The 14,156-nt window shown below is 37.3% G+C and overlaps 1 protein-coding gene across 2 annotated transcripts; it reads right to left on the bottom strand.

Moving 5' to 3' along the window:
• Positions 1 to 835: 835 nt before the first annotated feature.
• LOC109004248 (mechanosensitive ion channel protein 10-like) lies at positions 836 to 13,334 on the bottom strand. 2 transcript variants are annotated; one of them, XM_018982738.1, is made up of 6 exons: positions 12,081 to 13,334; positions 10,412 to 10,535; positions 9,708 to 10,001; positions 9,425 to 9,627; positions 8,920 to 9,114; positions 836 to 1,101 (listed from the first exon to the last, which is right to left on the bottom strand). In XM_018982738.1, the coding sequence occupies exons 1-6, from the start codon at positions 13,247 to 13,249 to the stop codon at positions 1,074 to 1,076; spliced, it is 2,013 nt and encodes a 670-aa protein (XP_018838283.1). In that variant the 5' UTR covers positions 13,250 to 13,334; the 3' UTR covers positions 836 to 1,073. The 2 variants fall into 2 exon arrangements, with proteins under 2 accessions (XP_018838283.1, XP_018838282.1); XM_018982737.2 differs by lacking the exon at positions 836 to 1,101 and having other exon boundaries at positions 8,562 to 9,114.
• Positions 13,335 to 14,156: the final 822 nt, after the last annotated feature.

Genomic DNA, 14,156 nt, shown 5'->3' on the forward strand with positions numbered 1-14,156 from the left:
GTAAGATAGTTTGTAAATAGTAATGAAATAGTTTGAGTTGAGTATTTTTTTGAGTTTTGGGAAATGAGAGAGAAAAAGTTAAATAAAAAATATTATAAAGTTAAAATATTGTTAGAATATAGTTTTATAATATTATTTTTATTTGGAGATTTGAAAAAACTGAATTATTTTTTATTTTTTGTTTACAGTTTGGGAAAGTTGTAATTATTGATTTGAAAAAGTTGTAATGATTTTGAAAATGTTTGTATTTGAATTAAGTTTGGGAAGGAGATGAGATGAGATAAGAATTTTGGGATGAAATCTATCACAACTCAAGATTTCTCTTGTTTGACCTGCTCTCCCACAAGACTTGCAACCCTAGAACCTCATCTTCTCTCCCAAGACACTCGACAGACATGTCGTAACCCTCGAAGCCGTGAACCTCTCAGCCAATGACTCATAACACAGGTTTTCTCTTGTTTGACCCTCTCTCCCACTCTTCCTTTACTTGTCACATAATGGGCTTGGGCCTGAGATAGGAAATGGCCTTGTTGGGGTTGGCCTTGTTATGTAATGGCCCATGTAAGTAGATTACTTCAATTAATTTATTTTATCCGTAAGTGTCCAATAATCTGTAATGGATTTGTGGTTAGACTTTGTTCGAGTCTTGTGCTGCAAATCTGGGTCCACGATTGTTTTATTTTTAGTATTTTGATAGGTGTTTTGGGATAGTTAATTATTATTAGTGGTCCAAGTATTGATGTGGTTGTTATGATTTTCAGTTGTATTTATTCTACGATTATCAATGAAAACTGTCAAATTGAATTTGACAAATTATTAGTGGAGAATTTGGTTCCCTTCGAAGCAACCAAGTGTTCACAATTCTACTGCAAATTATTTTCATGTAACAATGGTATCTTAGAGCTAGGTTGACCCATGGCCAATGGTGGTGCTGGTATGTGTTACTCTCAACTTGCGGAGTCCATAGTAGGAATCAAACAGGCATATGAGGTGCAGCTGAGGAATCAAGCTTCCTTGCAATAGGTCATGGATAGCTTAGCTCAACAACTCTAGGCAGTAGCAACAATGTGGGATCATTGGTTCGTAGCAAGGAGAAACAACCTGGGTACAGAATAATCATGAAAAAAATAGTTAAACATTATTTGAAGAACACGGGGCAATTCAAACATGTGCAATTCATTTGGATTTCCCTAAGTTCAATGGTGAAGACCCCCAAGGGTGGATCTATAGAGCAAATCAATTTTTTCCTTATCACCAAACTAACCCACATCATAGAATTCTATTGGCTTCCTTCCATATGGAAGGCAAGGCATTAGTTTGGTTCCAGGACTTGGAGGCTTCAGGAGGTATTACAAGCTAGGATGCATTTGTTAGAGGACTGTAGACTCAGTTTGGATCTACAGCTTATGAAGATCCTATGTATGCTCTTTCTAAGTTGAAGCAAACTACTACAGTGGAAGCTTATAAACAAGAATTTGAAGTCCAATATAATTAGCTGCGGGGATTAGCTGAGCAGTACAAGCTTAGTTGCTTTGTTAACGGGCTGAGAGAGGACATCAGATTCATGGTACGTATGCTAAATCCTTAAACTTTGAGTATTGCTTTTGGGTTGGCTAAGATGCAGGAAGAAAATATGGCAGTTTTGAGGAAGGCGGTTAGAGTGGGTGCTCCACCACCAAGATTGGAAATCAGTCCTCCTCCTCTCGAGAAGAGGACTACGGTTCCAATTCAGATGTTATCCCCTACTCAAATGAAGGAAAGATGCAAGAAGGGTCCTTGTTAAAACTGTGATGAGAAATGGGGGCCTAGGCATAAATGTAAGGTAGCAAGGTTGTTTATTATGGATTATGATGATTCTAGTGAGGAAGATGAACCAAAACAAGCTAGGGGGAGCGAGGAAAAGGGGGAAGGCGGCTCGAGGAATGAACCAGAAATTGTGGAAGTGAAACCAGGCATTTCAATCCATGCACTCTCGGGTTCTCCCAACCCAAGAACTATGAGATTGATTGGCCAGGTGCAAGGATGTGTAGTGGTGATCCTCATTGATACGGGGAGCTAACTTAGTTGATGGTACAACCGACTGAAGGGCTTACAATGAAGATAGCAAATGGAGTAGCACTCAATAGTGAAGGGAAATGCTCAGAGGTGCATTTTCAGATGCATGGTAATTCTTATTCCACTGAATTTTTTCTACTTACATTGGGGATGTGATATTGTCTTGGGAATTCAATGGTTAAGGTCCTTAGGACCTATCCTATGGGATTTTGTGAGACTTCGTATGGAGTTCTCTTATTTGGGCACTAGTAGAACACTTTATGGCATATCACCCATTGGTTTGTCATTGATAGAAGGGGAAAATTTTGGTAGGGCTAATAAGAATGACCAATGGGTCCTAGTTATATAGTTCATTGCACCGACAGAACCCTTTATTTTTTCTGTTGAACTCGAGCCTTCCCTGTGCAAACTAATTGATCAATACCAAATTGTTTTTGAAGAACCTAGGGGTTTACCTCAACTAAGAAAACATGACCACCACATCTTACTCCCAATAGACACAAAACTAGTATGTGTAGGTCCCTATCGATACCCCTATTTTCAAAAATAAAAAATTGAGATATTGGTCCAGGAAATGCTAGCTAATGGTATAATCAGACCTATAGTCATTTCTCCTCACCTGTTCTCTTAGTTAGAAAATAAGAGAGTAGTTGGAGACTTTGCATTGATTATAAAGCCCTCAATAAGGAAACCATTAAAATTTCCAATCCCTATTGTGGATGAACTCTTGGATGAGCTTTATGGTGCTACCATATTCAACAAGTTGGACCTTAAGTCCGGCTATCATCAAATTTGAGTTTGTCCGGAGGACATTCAAAATACTGCATTTAGGACCCATGATGGTCACTACGAGTTCTTGGTAATGCCCTTTGGGCTTACCAATGCACCAACTTCTTTTTAAGGCCTTATGAATGATATATTCAAAGCTCATCTTAGATTGTGTTGGACATCCTAAAGCACCAACTCTTTGCAAAAAAATTTAAATGCAGTTTTGGTTGTTCTAAAGTGAGTTACTTTGGTCATTTAATTTCTAAAGATGGAGTTAAAACTGGCCTTGCTAAGATTGGTTCTATGCTTAACTTGCCTTTTCCTAACATTCTAAAGTCTCTTAGAGGATTCCTAGGGCTCATAAGCCTCATAGCAGCTTCTTTAACTTCTCTTTTAAAAAAGAACTCTTTTAACTGGACAGAAACAACAAAAGAAGCCTTTGAAAAACTCAAAAAAGATGTAACTAACCCCCTTGTCTTAGCACTACTAGATTTTACTCAACCTTTTACCATTCAATGTGATGCCTCTGGGTATGGTATTGGAGCTATTTTGATGCAACAGGGGAAGCCAATTGCTTTCATGAGTCAAGCTATAAATGAGAAAGCCTTACAATTATTTACATATGAAAAGGAGTTGATGGCCTTGGTACTAGCTATCAAAAAATGAAGATCCTATTTATTGGGAAAGAGGTTCAATATACAAACTGATTAGCAAAGTTTAAAATATCTACTGAGCAGAAGATTCGAACCCCACTTCAGCAAAGGTGGATCACAAAGCTATTAGGCTTTGATTTTTCTATGGAATACAAGCAGGGAAAGGAAAATAGAGTGGCTGATACACTTTCTAGAAGAGAATACAACAATCTTGGAGAGTTGGCAGCACTCTCCAGAAACTGATTGGCAGCACTCTCCATAACAGCTAATTGGCTAGACTCTCTTAAAGTTTCCTATGTAAAGGATTTGGAGCTACAGAAACTGCTTCAAAGAATGGAGCAAGGGGACTTGGATCTTAATAAGTATAAAAGCCATGGTGGATTACTCTACTACAAGGGCAGACTTTATATTAGCAATACACTTGAACTGAAGCAGCAGATTCTACAAGCTCTACACAACAGTTCCCAAAGAGGTCATGTAGATTATCATAAAACTATCCATAGAGTTCAATCAGAATTCTATTGGGTAGGGATGAGAAGTAATATCAGAAAATTTATCAAGGAATGCAATGTATGCCAAAGGAACAAGTCTAAAAAATGCACATCTAGCAAGGCTTCTTCAACCTTTACATATTTCTACTAAGGTTTTGACTGATATTTCCCTTGATTTTATAGAAGAACTACCTAGTTCAGGAGGGTATTCTTTGATCATGGTGGTGGTGGATAGACTATCTAAATATGTCCATTTTATACCAGTTTCCTTCCCCTACACAACATCTAAGATTGCCCAAGTTTTTGTAGCTAATGTTTTCAAGCTACATGGCATGCCTAGTTCAATTGTGACTGACAGGGACCCCACTTTCACGAGCACCTTTTGGAAGGAGCTCTTTAAGCTTCAAGGAACAGAGCTAAAATTTAGCTCAGCTTATCATCCACAAACAGATGGAAAAATTGAGATTGTGAACAAGTGTCTGGAGCAATATTTGAGGTGTTTTTCAGGGGATAAATCGAGAGAATGGGCAAAGTGGTTACCTTTAGCTTAATGGTGTTACAACACCAATATCACTCATCCACTCAACTAACCCCTTTTGAATCTATATATGGCTACCCTCTCCCAAAATCATTGTCATACACTCCAGGTACTACTCAAAATCAAGCGGTAGAGGATAACATGGAATGGATGTTAGGCAGACAATGTCGAAGAAGAAGGTAGAGAAGACATGGGGAGTCATCCTTTGTCTTGAGCTCCAATGAAAAAGGTCATCTCGTTGACACAATTGAGCAAAAGCCCCATTTGGAGTCGAAGGCAACCAGAGGCATCAATGGGTCCCCCATCTGAACTCATCGCCCTTGAAAGGACCAGGCAAGGGAGAGACGTACCGAATTTCGAGGACAAAATTCCTTATAAGATGGGGAGGATGTGAGGACAAACCATTCTTGGAGTTTAGTAGAAGGCAAAGATGAGAAATACTTCAGTGGTCTAAGAAATTAGCAGTAGGCACTACAAAGTGCAGCCAGTCCAGCACATGGGCGAGCAAACACCTTGTAAATGCTCTGCTGACGCGTCCCAGAATGAGGTGGAGATAAGTGTGCCATTTCACTAAAGGCGAGCATGAAAAGGATACTTACCGAGAAGGTGAGAATGATGAGCTGCTGAAGCCAGTAACTCTAGCAAGACAAAAAGTTACTCACCAAGTGGAGCAACAGTCCGGAAGAGGCTAGGTAAGTGAGAGAGCTTTCTGGAAGTAGCAACATGACTCAAGCCACGACTTAGACCCTTTTTTTATAAAAGTCAAAGGACCAAGAATGTGGACCATGCTTGGCAGTCTGTCTCTGTCATTTTGCAGCATGATAGAGAAGGATGAAAGATAATCCTTACCACAGATATTGAGTCAGAAAGGACATCTGCCAAACCCACCATATTTAAAGGACCTGGACATGAGACGAAATCTCACTTTTAAGACATTATTCACCAAAAAGCTCATGAAGTCAACTGCTTCAGGAAGTAAGGAGCAAAGTGGCGACAAGAGGACTTATGACGTAGCAAGGTAGGTTAGCTTCTAAGATTGTGCTGGGAAATGTGGGGTGAATATTGTGAGTAAGAGGCATTAGATTATCTCTATAACTTCTCTCCCCCATTCTACAAGCATGAATAAATAGTTCGTTCATTATGCTCATGCCTATATATGCACTGATTTCCAATGCTTTAAATATTTGAATGTGTTAACTATTTTCAATACATGACTCTGAATTCTAATGTAGGAACCCCATATCTCTGTATGAGAATGTCTATCTATGTGAGAATTCATTAGCGGGAATCTATAATCATGGGACGAGATGGAGAATTCTTCGGACCATTCCCGCGAAATATTGTCACATGCTTCACACGAGAAGGAGAATACCTCGTGGGTATTGGGGTGGAATGATAGCGTATTTGGCCTCACTTGATAGTCAGGATGTAGGATCCCCTGGCATATCACGTGTTGGTGTCCTCTAGTTGTTTGGTCTGGTATAAGCATCCATGATGCAACAAGTATCTATGTGTGAAGATCTATATGATGAGCACATGTGTGTTGGAAGGATGTTACTGGGACTGAAATAGGCAGAATACTGGTTTGATATTTATATTAGAGTTGGATTATTCCTCACCATATTAATACTAATATATTTTTGTATTTTGGACAAAAGAAAAGGCACGTCCCTAGAGGGTGATTACTCGTCCTGCCTATGTATGTACATGTGTTATCTTAAAGGGTGATTCCTCACTATGATTGAGGATGCATATAGCTGTAAGAGTGAGGGTGATTCCTTGCCATGCATTTACGTGTCCGTCCAACTTTTCATAAAAGTGTTCATAGTATCGGTAGCATTATCTCACATTAGCATTCTTGTCATAGTTGTCTAACCTACTTCTGGTTTCATTCTTGAGATCATAGATTTTGAGACAGATATAGACCCGGCATGACGCCGGAGGAAGAAGAGTCAAACCCGCCCGAGTCTTGAATATGGAGACCAGTAACCACCATAGCATCATGTACCTTCCATTAGAATATAAAAGTGATGACTTGTAATTGATCCGGCACTTTAAGGCAACTAACTTTATGTACATTTGGATAATGCCATATCTCTAGATTTAAGGAAGGGTGAGAGGCCCTTTTGTTGTAAAGATTAGTATTCTGGTACTTAACAACTAGTGTTGTCACCACAATGTATTCTGCATAAATTTTCATTGCAATTGCATTAGTATATATTCTTCATGTCTAATTCCCTTTGGAACATTGCATGTCTAGTTCAATTCCCTCTTGAGTATTGGCCAGTACCCTTGGCACCATGGATCCTCGCCTAGACCTTCATAAGGAACGGGGTGTCACAGGCGAGATGCCCCTTTTGTTGTGAAAATTAGTATTTTGGTACTTAACAGCATTATCACCACAACGTATTTTGCTTAAATTTCTGATTCAATTTCATAGATAAATATCTTTCCCTCTAGAAAATTGCACGCCTAGTTCAATTTCCTTTTAGGTATCGACCATTGGTTAGCACCCTTAGCAACCCGAATCCTCGCCTATACTTTTATGAGGAATAGGGCACCACAACCTTGCTTGCATTTGATAAGGCTAGGAAAAATCTTTGAGTTCTAATATCTGCAGACCATGACCAATTGAGAGAGTGGGATGTAAGGCAAAAACTAATGCAACTCTATGTCTTGATGGAAGATATGTACTTTCTACTGTTATGCTTGAAGATGTGCATTTATTGAGTCCAAAGAATGATAGATTTTTCGATGCAACAAGAAAATGGATTCAATCACAGAAAGAAGGCTTGAAAATTTGTCTCCCACTCTCAATATGAAGCAATTAAGGCTTGGTTTCATAATTGTGTTTACGACTATTTGACGTCTGAGGAATTTGAAGTCAAATGGAACACGATGCTTGACACGTTCAATCTACATGATAATAATTGGTTCTATGGGGAGAGACGTAAGTGGTTGCTACATATGTGAAAAATATATTTTGGGCCAGGATGTTGATGACACAGCGAAGTGAAAGTAGCAGAGAATGAGACAACAACAAGCTTTAGCTCCTTCCATATCCAATTCTCATGTATAACACACTACTTGATTGAGAAGCAATTTCTATCACTATACTCTAATGCAAAGTTCAAAGAAGTTCAAGATGCGTTCTATGGGTTTTTTATATTGTCAACCTTTCTCAGTCAAATGTGAAGGTTCAGTCCACACTTATAAGGTTACTGACGAGGTGAAAGTTGTAGATGCATACATTAAATGAGTGATGTTTTGGGTTTCATACATTGAGAATGATTTTGTTGTTAAATGCAATTTTTGATTGTTTGGATTCATGGGAATAATGTGTAGGCATGCCTTGTATGTCCTGAAAATTCTTGATAAGACATTGTTACCCTCGAATTTCATTCTTGATTGTTGGAGGAATGACCTAAAAAGGAGATATACTCTACTAAATAGTAGTTATGAGGATATGATGGATAGTCCTGAAGTAAAAGCTAAAAAGATATGATAAATTCACAAAGGCATTTTCTGAAATTGCATTGTCGGCATCACAACGTGTGGAAAGTTGCAAGAGACTAACGGGACATTTGGATATGTTGAAAATAGACTTTGTACATAGTGGAGATCAATGCAGTGGCAATTGAATGTCTCATGACCCTGTTGATGCATGCCCCAATGATTCAAGGGAATCAATAAAGTGCTTAACCCCTTAGTTGTCCAAAGCGAGAGTAGGCATCTAAGCGAAAAGTCTATGCTGTGAAAAAAACTCTTAATAGATTGAAGACAAAACAAAAAAAAAAAAATACAAACAAAAACAAAAACAAATCAGGTTGGCTTTCAGTGTATTTCATTTGTTTCGAGACTGATTTAATTTATTTGATTTAGAACTTTGTGTCTATGCAGTCTAAACTGAAACCCGTTGAGGAAGCAAAGGAAGCAAACCTTTATATACCTTCAATGCAACAAACAATGCCTCAAACACAACATCATCTTAGTTTCAAAGTATTTTTTTAAATCACTGTTATTTGGTTTTGGGATCACTGTTATTTGGTTTTAAGGTCACTATATTTGGAGTCAAGAGAGTACACATCTTGATGCACCTTCTACCATACAAAATGATGAGTTAGGTAGATGCGGTTATATAGAACCTAAAAAATCCACATGCATAAATATCGTGTAATTTTTTTGTGAGATAGTAGAATATCACATCTTTAAAACTAGAGAGTATAAAACTCTTTGGGAGCTTTAAGTTCTCTGAGGAAATGGAAGGGCCGGGAAGAAGGAGAATGGGAGACTAGAACTGGCCAAGGACAACACTAAAGAGGAACGTATATATGTCTAGGAGGACGGAAATGGCATTCTCCCGTTGGTAACGTTGAATTGTGTAACATTTATCTCTTGAGGAAGTAGGTGGTACCGTATTCGAAGGATTTCAAAAATCCTCTTTAATTCCAAGACTAGTTCTGATCTTCGACTACTCTTTTCTCCATAATTCTGATGGTTCATGGTGTGTTGAACACATAGAGACATCTTCATCTTGTTGACATTCTCGATCTCCTTGACCAGTACTGAATGTTTTGGGCTCCAATGCTTCGGCTTACTCTCAATATATCTGCATCCAACGAGCACCAACGTTTTTCACACAATAGCTAAACTTTAATTCACAACTATAACCATTAGTAATCAATACGAATGGCAAAGATATTATATATATATATATATATATATATATATATATATTCTACAAGGAAAAGAAAAAAAAAATATTTACCAGAAAGTTGGCAAACTCAATGACGTTCAACTTCTATACCAGAAAGTTGGTTGTGGTCAAAGTCCAAGCTTTATGATTGTTCATCTTTCTATAAACAATCTGGCCAATGCTAAGATATTGAAGGTAGATGCAATAAATATATATTACTTACGATTGTATGGCCTTCTTAAGGGCAGTAATATCATCAGCAGGCGTCGACACATCAATGCTGAAATCAATACAATCTGCCATGTCTGGACTTCTTCTGAAATTGCTGATTGGCTTTGTGAGAAGAACAGCATTTGGGTAATATATTTTCTCATTATCATATCTTAAAAACACTGTCGTCAAAATATTCATCTCTTCAACAATCATCTACACACAAAACAGAGAGATAACCATGGTGGTAAGGATGAAAAATAACCCCAGAAATTGTACTATTGTTTTCACAGTACCTGTACGCCTTCAACAACACAACGATCACCAACGTCGAAAGGGTGCATCACGAACACAAAAATGATAGACTCAAACATAGTTTTGCACATGTTTTGGAACATGAACCCCACGAGCAGTAGCTGAGATGTAACAACAAATATAACCTTGGTTGTGGCCAAACCCATTACCAGTAAAGATACCACAGTGATAATCACAACAACCACCGCGCTTGCCAACTTGTGTAGTTGCTGGACGGCCGTCTTTGTATCATTCAGGGAGTGAGCTAAAGCTTTCCGTTCAATGTAGGCGTGGACCTAACAATTCTACAAGTATTAGCAATATATGTTTCTTTTTTCTTTTCTTCAAGTATTAGTGAAACAAATGTTTGGTCGATAATAAGTTCAATTTCTTTCTCTATCGTACTCTTAGGTGTCACAAATTAACAGGGAAGTCAATGGCCAAGATCAAAATGTAAAATGCAGTTTATAGGACTTAAAAGTTCATATTAACAATGTTTTGAATTGTAGAATATGTGACTAACAGGGAAGTCAATGGCCAAGATCAAAATGTAAAATGCAGTTTATAGGACTTAAAAGTTCATATTAACAATGTTTTGAATTGTAGAATATTGACAGTAGTAGCAACGATGTATGCATGCCCTTTAGGGTTTAGGTGATCATGACAACAATGTAATAGGATTATAAGCATGTACGTAGAAGCTTACCACCCAGTTTCTGAATGAAGACTTTGTGATTCTTTCAGTTTTGACTGCTCCTTCAAACAGTGGAAATATAGTGTTAACCTCCTCGATATGCAAAAACCTCAGTAAATCTTCCTCTTCTATATATCTGTGACACATAATCAAGAGGAATTGATGAATAAACATTTCGAAAAGGAGGATTACTACGTTAGCTATATATATATATATATATATACACACACACACACACACACACACATCCATGCAAGTTGTGACAAGTTAAATGTGAATCATGAACTTAATACATCCTCAAAAGGAGGATCAATCGGAGAATGCAGGTCAGCACATGATTCTGTTGGCATCCAAAGGTTGATCAGTATAAGTTGGAATTCGCTTATCTTTTGGGAAAGGAGAAATGAAATAATAAATATTACTCTTTTTCTATCTTCATGCTAGATTTCATGTTGATTTCCCCGATGGAAGAAGTTGTCATCACCCTTTTCGCACGCTCGCTCAATCGAGGACAACGTACCTGCCCCTCATTAGCGCGCATGATTTAATCAAGGCAAATGTTTGGTTTACAGGGTTATTTTATTTAATTAGCAATGTTCTGTTGCGAGAAAATTGCATTTAATTTCTATAGATAAATAACCTTTTAATACTTTTTTCATAGATGACAAGATATTTAATTTATTATAATTACGCAAAAATTTTATTATTTTTATATTTTATAAAAATATAATATAATAAATTATAATAAAATATAATTTAGATATATATTTTTATATTACAAATTATGAATAATTTTTAATATAACATTGATGCAACATATGAATTTTAATCTTATAATATAAAATTAATATAATATAAAATTCTATGCAGTGCCACACGTGTAAACAATAAACTTATTTAGAACAAGTATTAAAGGAACTGGCTCTCAAGTCTCAATATATATATGTAGTGCCACATGTGTAAACGGTAAACCATGACCGAATCGGACCGAAATTGAAAAAATTGAAAGTTTTGGTTTCAATAATAAATCAGTCTGTATCGATACGTAAGTTTTCAAAACCAATATATTTCGATTCGATTTCGAATTTGTCTAAAACTAAACCAAACCAAAATGAATACACCCCTACCATGCACGATCGATGATCTATGCCAAGCAACCTAACTAAAAAGGGCCAACATATAATATTTATTACTATCTAAAAATACATACAATATTGATTTTTGTGAATTTAGGATACACTACAAGAAATTTAACTTTTAGGGATGAAATTTGTTAGGGACGAATTTAATTTCGTCCCTAAAAGTCATTTTTTTGAAACGTCTCCAAAAATGTCTGAACTACGAAATTCGTTCGAGCAGAAAACTATCCATTCGAACAAGATATTTTGTGACAAACAAAATCGTCTCTAAAAAAAAAAACCGTTCTTATATTTTGTAAGAGTTATATTTTGTAATTAGAAATTATATTTACAGCCGTGGAGTGCACAAATATTATATAATTTTTTTGAAAAAAATAAATAAATATGAGATTCATATAAAAAAAACTAACTTTCTAATAATGAATCTCATTCTTTTATAACGATACTTGACTATATGTAGCTAGCATTGTTATTTTTGTAATTGGTCTATTTTTTAAAAAAATCTTATGTGAAACTTGGCATTGTTAAGAAAGTAAACTCACTTGGCACCGGGCTTTGCAGCAATGTTCTTGAATATCCTCTGAGCACAGTTCCTCGCCTCCCTTTCACTGGTAATCTCCGACTCAGCCTTCCCAAAATCATCAACAGTTCTAGAAATGGTCGACAATCCTGAAGACATCACGTGGCTCACCAGCCTCTTCATGCTCCACGCCGTCGGCCTGCCCTCCAAGCTAAGCTTCCTCAGCCTCTCCATGTCGATCTTCCGCGCAGGCAGGGTCTTTGATGCCTGCAGACGGCGACGTTGGGGCAGTACCCTCTCGTCCTCGTCCAGAGGTGGCCCAGAAAGCGTTTCCAATATGTAATGGTGGAAAACGCTTTCTTTCATGCGATCGAAGAACGTAGCAACATGGAAGGACGAGGCCAGGACCTTTACGAATAAGATCTTTAGCAGCCAGATGGTTGCACCGATGAGCACGGCGATTAGAGCCCGGAACACTTTCTTGAGAAACTTGTTGTGTTCGTGAACGTTAGGGAACATGATCATCCATGCTACTAAAACTAGGCCTAGCCAAACACAGTTTCGGAAGCTCTTGCGCAAACCGTAGACAAAATATAGGACCTTTTCTCTGAGCATGAAGTTGCGCTCGATGAGGAAGGCGAGAAAACCGACCACCCATCCGGAGACAAGGCGTCCGCAGAAGATGACCATGACCATCAGGCACCATTTCCATATCTCCAAACCCCATTTCTTCTTGTTTTTGACGGAGTTTAGGGTGAGAGAGCAAACCAGGCAAGTCATTATAAAGAAGAACAAAATCCATTCAATCAAGGCCCTCTTGTTAATCTTTCTTTTCTTTTTCTTTCTGTCCTTGCCTTGTGTTTCATCTTCGCCGTTTTCTTCCTCGTTTCCATACCATTCGTCGTCGTCGTCCGTCGACGATGAGTTTTCGTGGGTGTTTAATGGTTGGAGTTCGTCGGATTCAAGGATGGTTCGTGGTGGGAGGGGGTAGTTGATCTCCTCAAACCGGGACTTGGGTTTGGAAAAGTTTAGGCGTCTGAGGATTTTGGGTCTTGCTTGGCATTGGGAGAGTGGATCATCGGAGTCTGTCTGGTAAGATTGTTTGATATTCTTGGAATTTGGCTGGTCGATGTCGAGGACCAGATTATCAGTGCTGCTTTTTTGGTGGTCGTCTGGTTTCTTGACCTCCATGACTGACTACCTTCAACTTCAATTGCACTCCAACCAGAATATTGTTGTTGAGAGAGAGAAAGAGAGCTGTGCACACTTTAAAACTGCAAATAGGATTCCTTTTGAACTTTTTTTGTTGTTTCATTTTGAAGCTTTATTATGCCTTCTGGCCCAGACAACCTCAAAGATCATGTCAATCCTCACATGTCTATATTGATATCGATAATTTAGGCAAATTATAGCTTGGACCACGGATGGATCATGACCAAGAACAAACATTAATGATTAAAGATAAATCACGATTATAAAGAGATGGAATAATTAATGAACTTCAATGATTATATATATATTCTTCGACTATGGTAGGGGGTGGCGCCCTCCTGTCGATAACGGGTCCGACAGACAGGTAGGGATCGACCATCTGTAATTTTGATGTGCAATAATCCTGGCATTGATGCAGATTAATTTGCACATTCTACTTTTTCTTTTTTTCTTTTAAGTGTCCAAAACCAGCCCTTAATCTAAACTTATTTCTGTTTTTTATTTTTATTTTTATTGTGATTGTTGTAAAAGATGATAGGTGAGAGAGAAAAATTTAAATAAAAATATTATAAAGTTAAAAAATTATTTTATATTATTTTTGTTTTGAAATTTGAAAAAGTTGTATAAATATTTTTATGTTTTGTTTGGTAGTTTGTGAAAATTGTATTGAGTTTTATGTTGGCTAGATAATGATTGATGAAAAATTTGAAGATTTTAAATTAAAAAATATTTTGTGTTTGAGTATTGTTTGGAAAGAAAATATTTAATATATAATAACTTAGAATACCTTGTTACACAAACAAGGCCTAAGAGTCATTCTGTTAAGTTGGTACAAAGAACAATACACCATCAACATCATTAATGTGATACGATCTTATTTGTAATA

The sequence above is a fragment of the Juglans regia genome, chromosome 7, assembly GCF_001411555.2.
Source record: "Juglans regia cultivar Chandler chromosome 7, Walnut 2.0, whole genome shotgun sequence".
NCBI lineage: Eukaryota > Viridiplantae > Streptophyta > Magnoliopsida > Fagales > Juglandaceae > Juglans > Juglans regia.

What these genes read in the sequence shown, in the direction of transcription:
- LOC109004248 (XM_018982737.2), bottom strand. Translation starts at nt 13,249, where the DNA reads ATGGAGGTCAAGAAACCAGACGACCACCAAAAAAGCAGCACTGATAAT. An exon ending in GTGTTGTTGAAGGCGTACAG is followed by an intron (nt 9,628 to 9,707) that starts GTACTGTGAAAA and finishes TTTTGTGTGTAG; the next exon opens with ATGATTGTTGAAGAGATGAA. An exon ending in CTTAAGAAGGCCATACAATC is followed by an intron (nt 9,115 to 9,424) that starts GTAAGTAATATA and finishes CGTTGGATGCAG; the next exon opens with ATATATTGAGAGTAAGCCGA.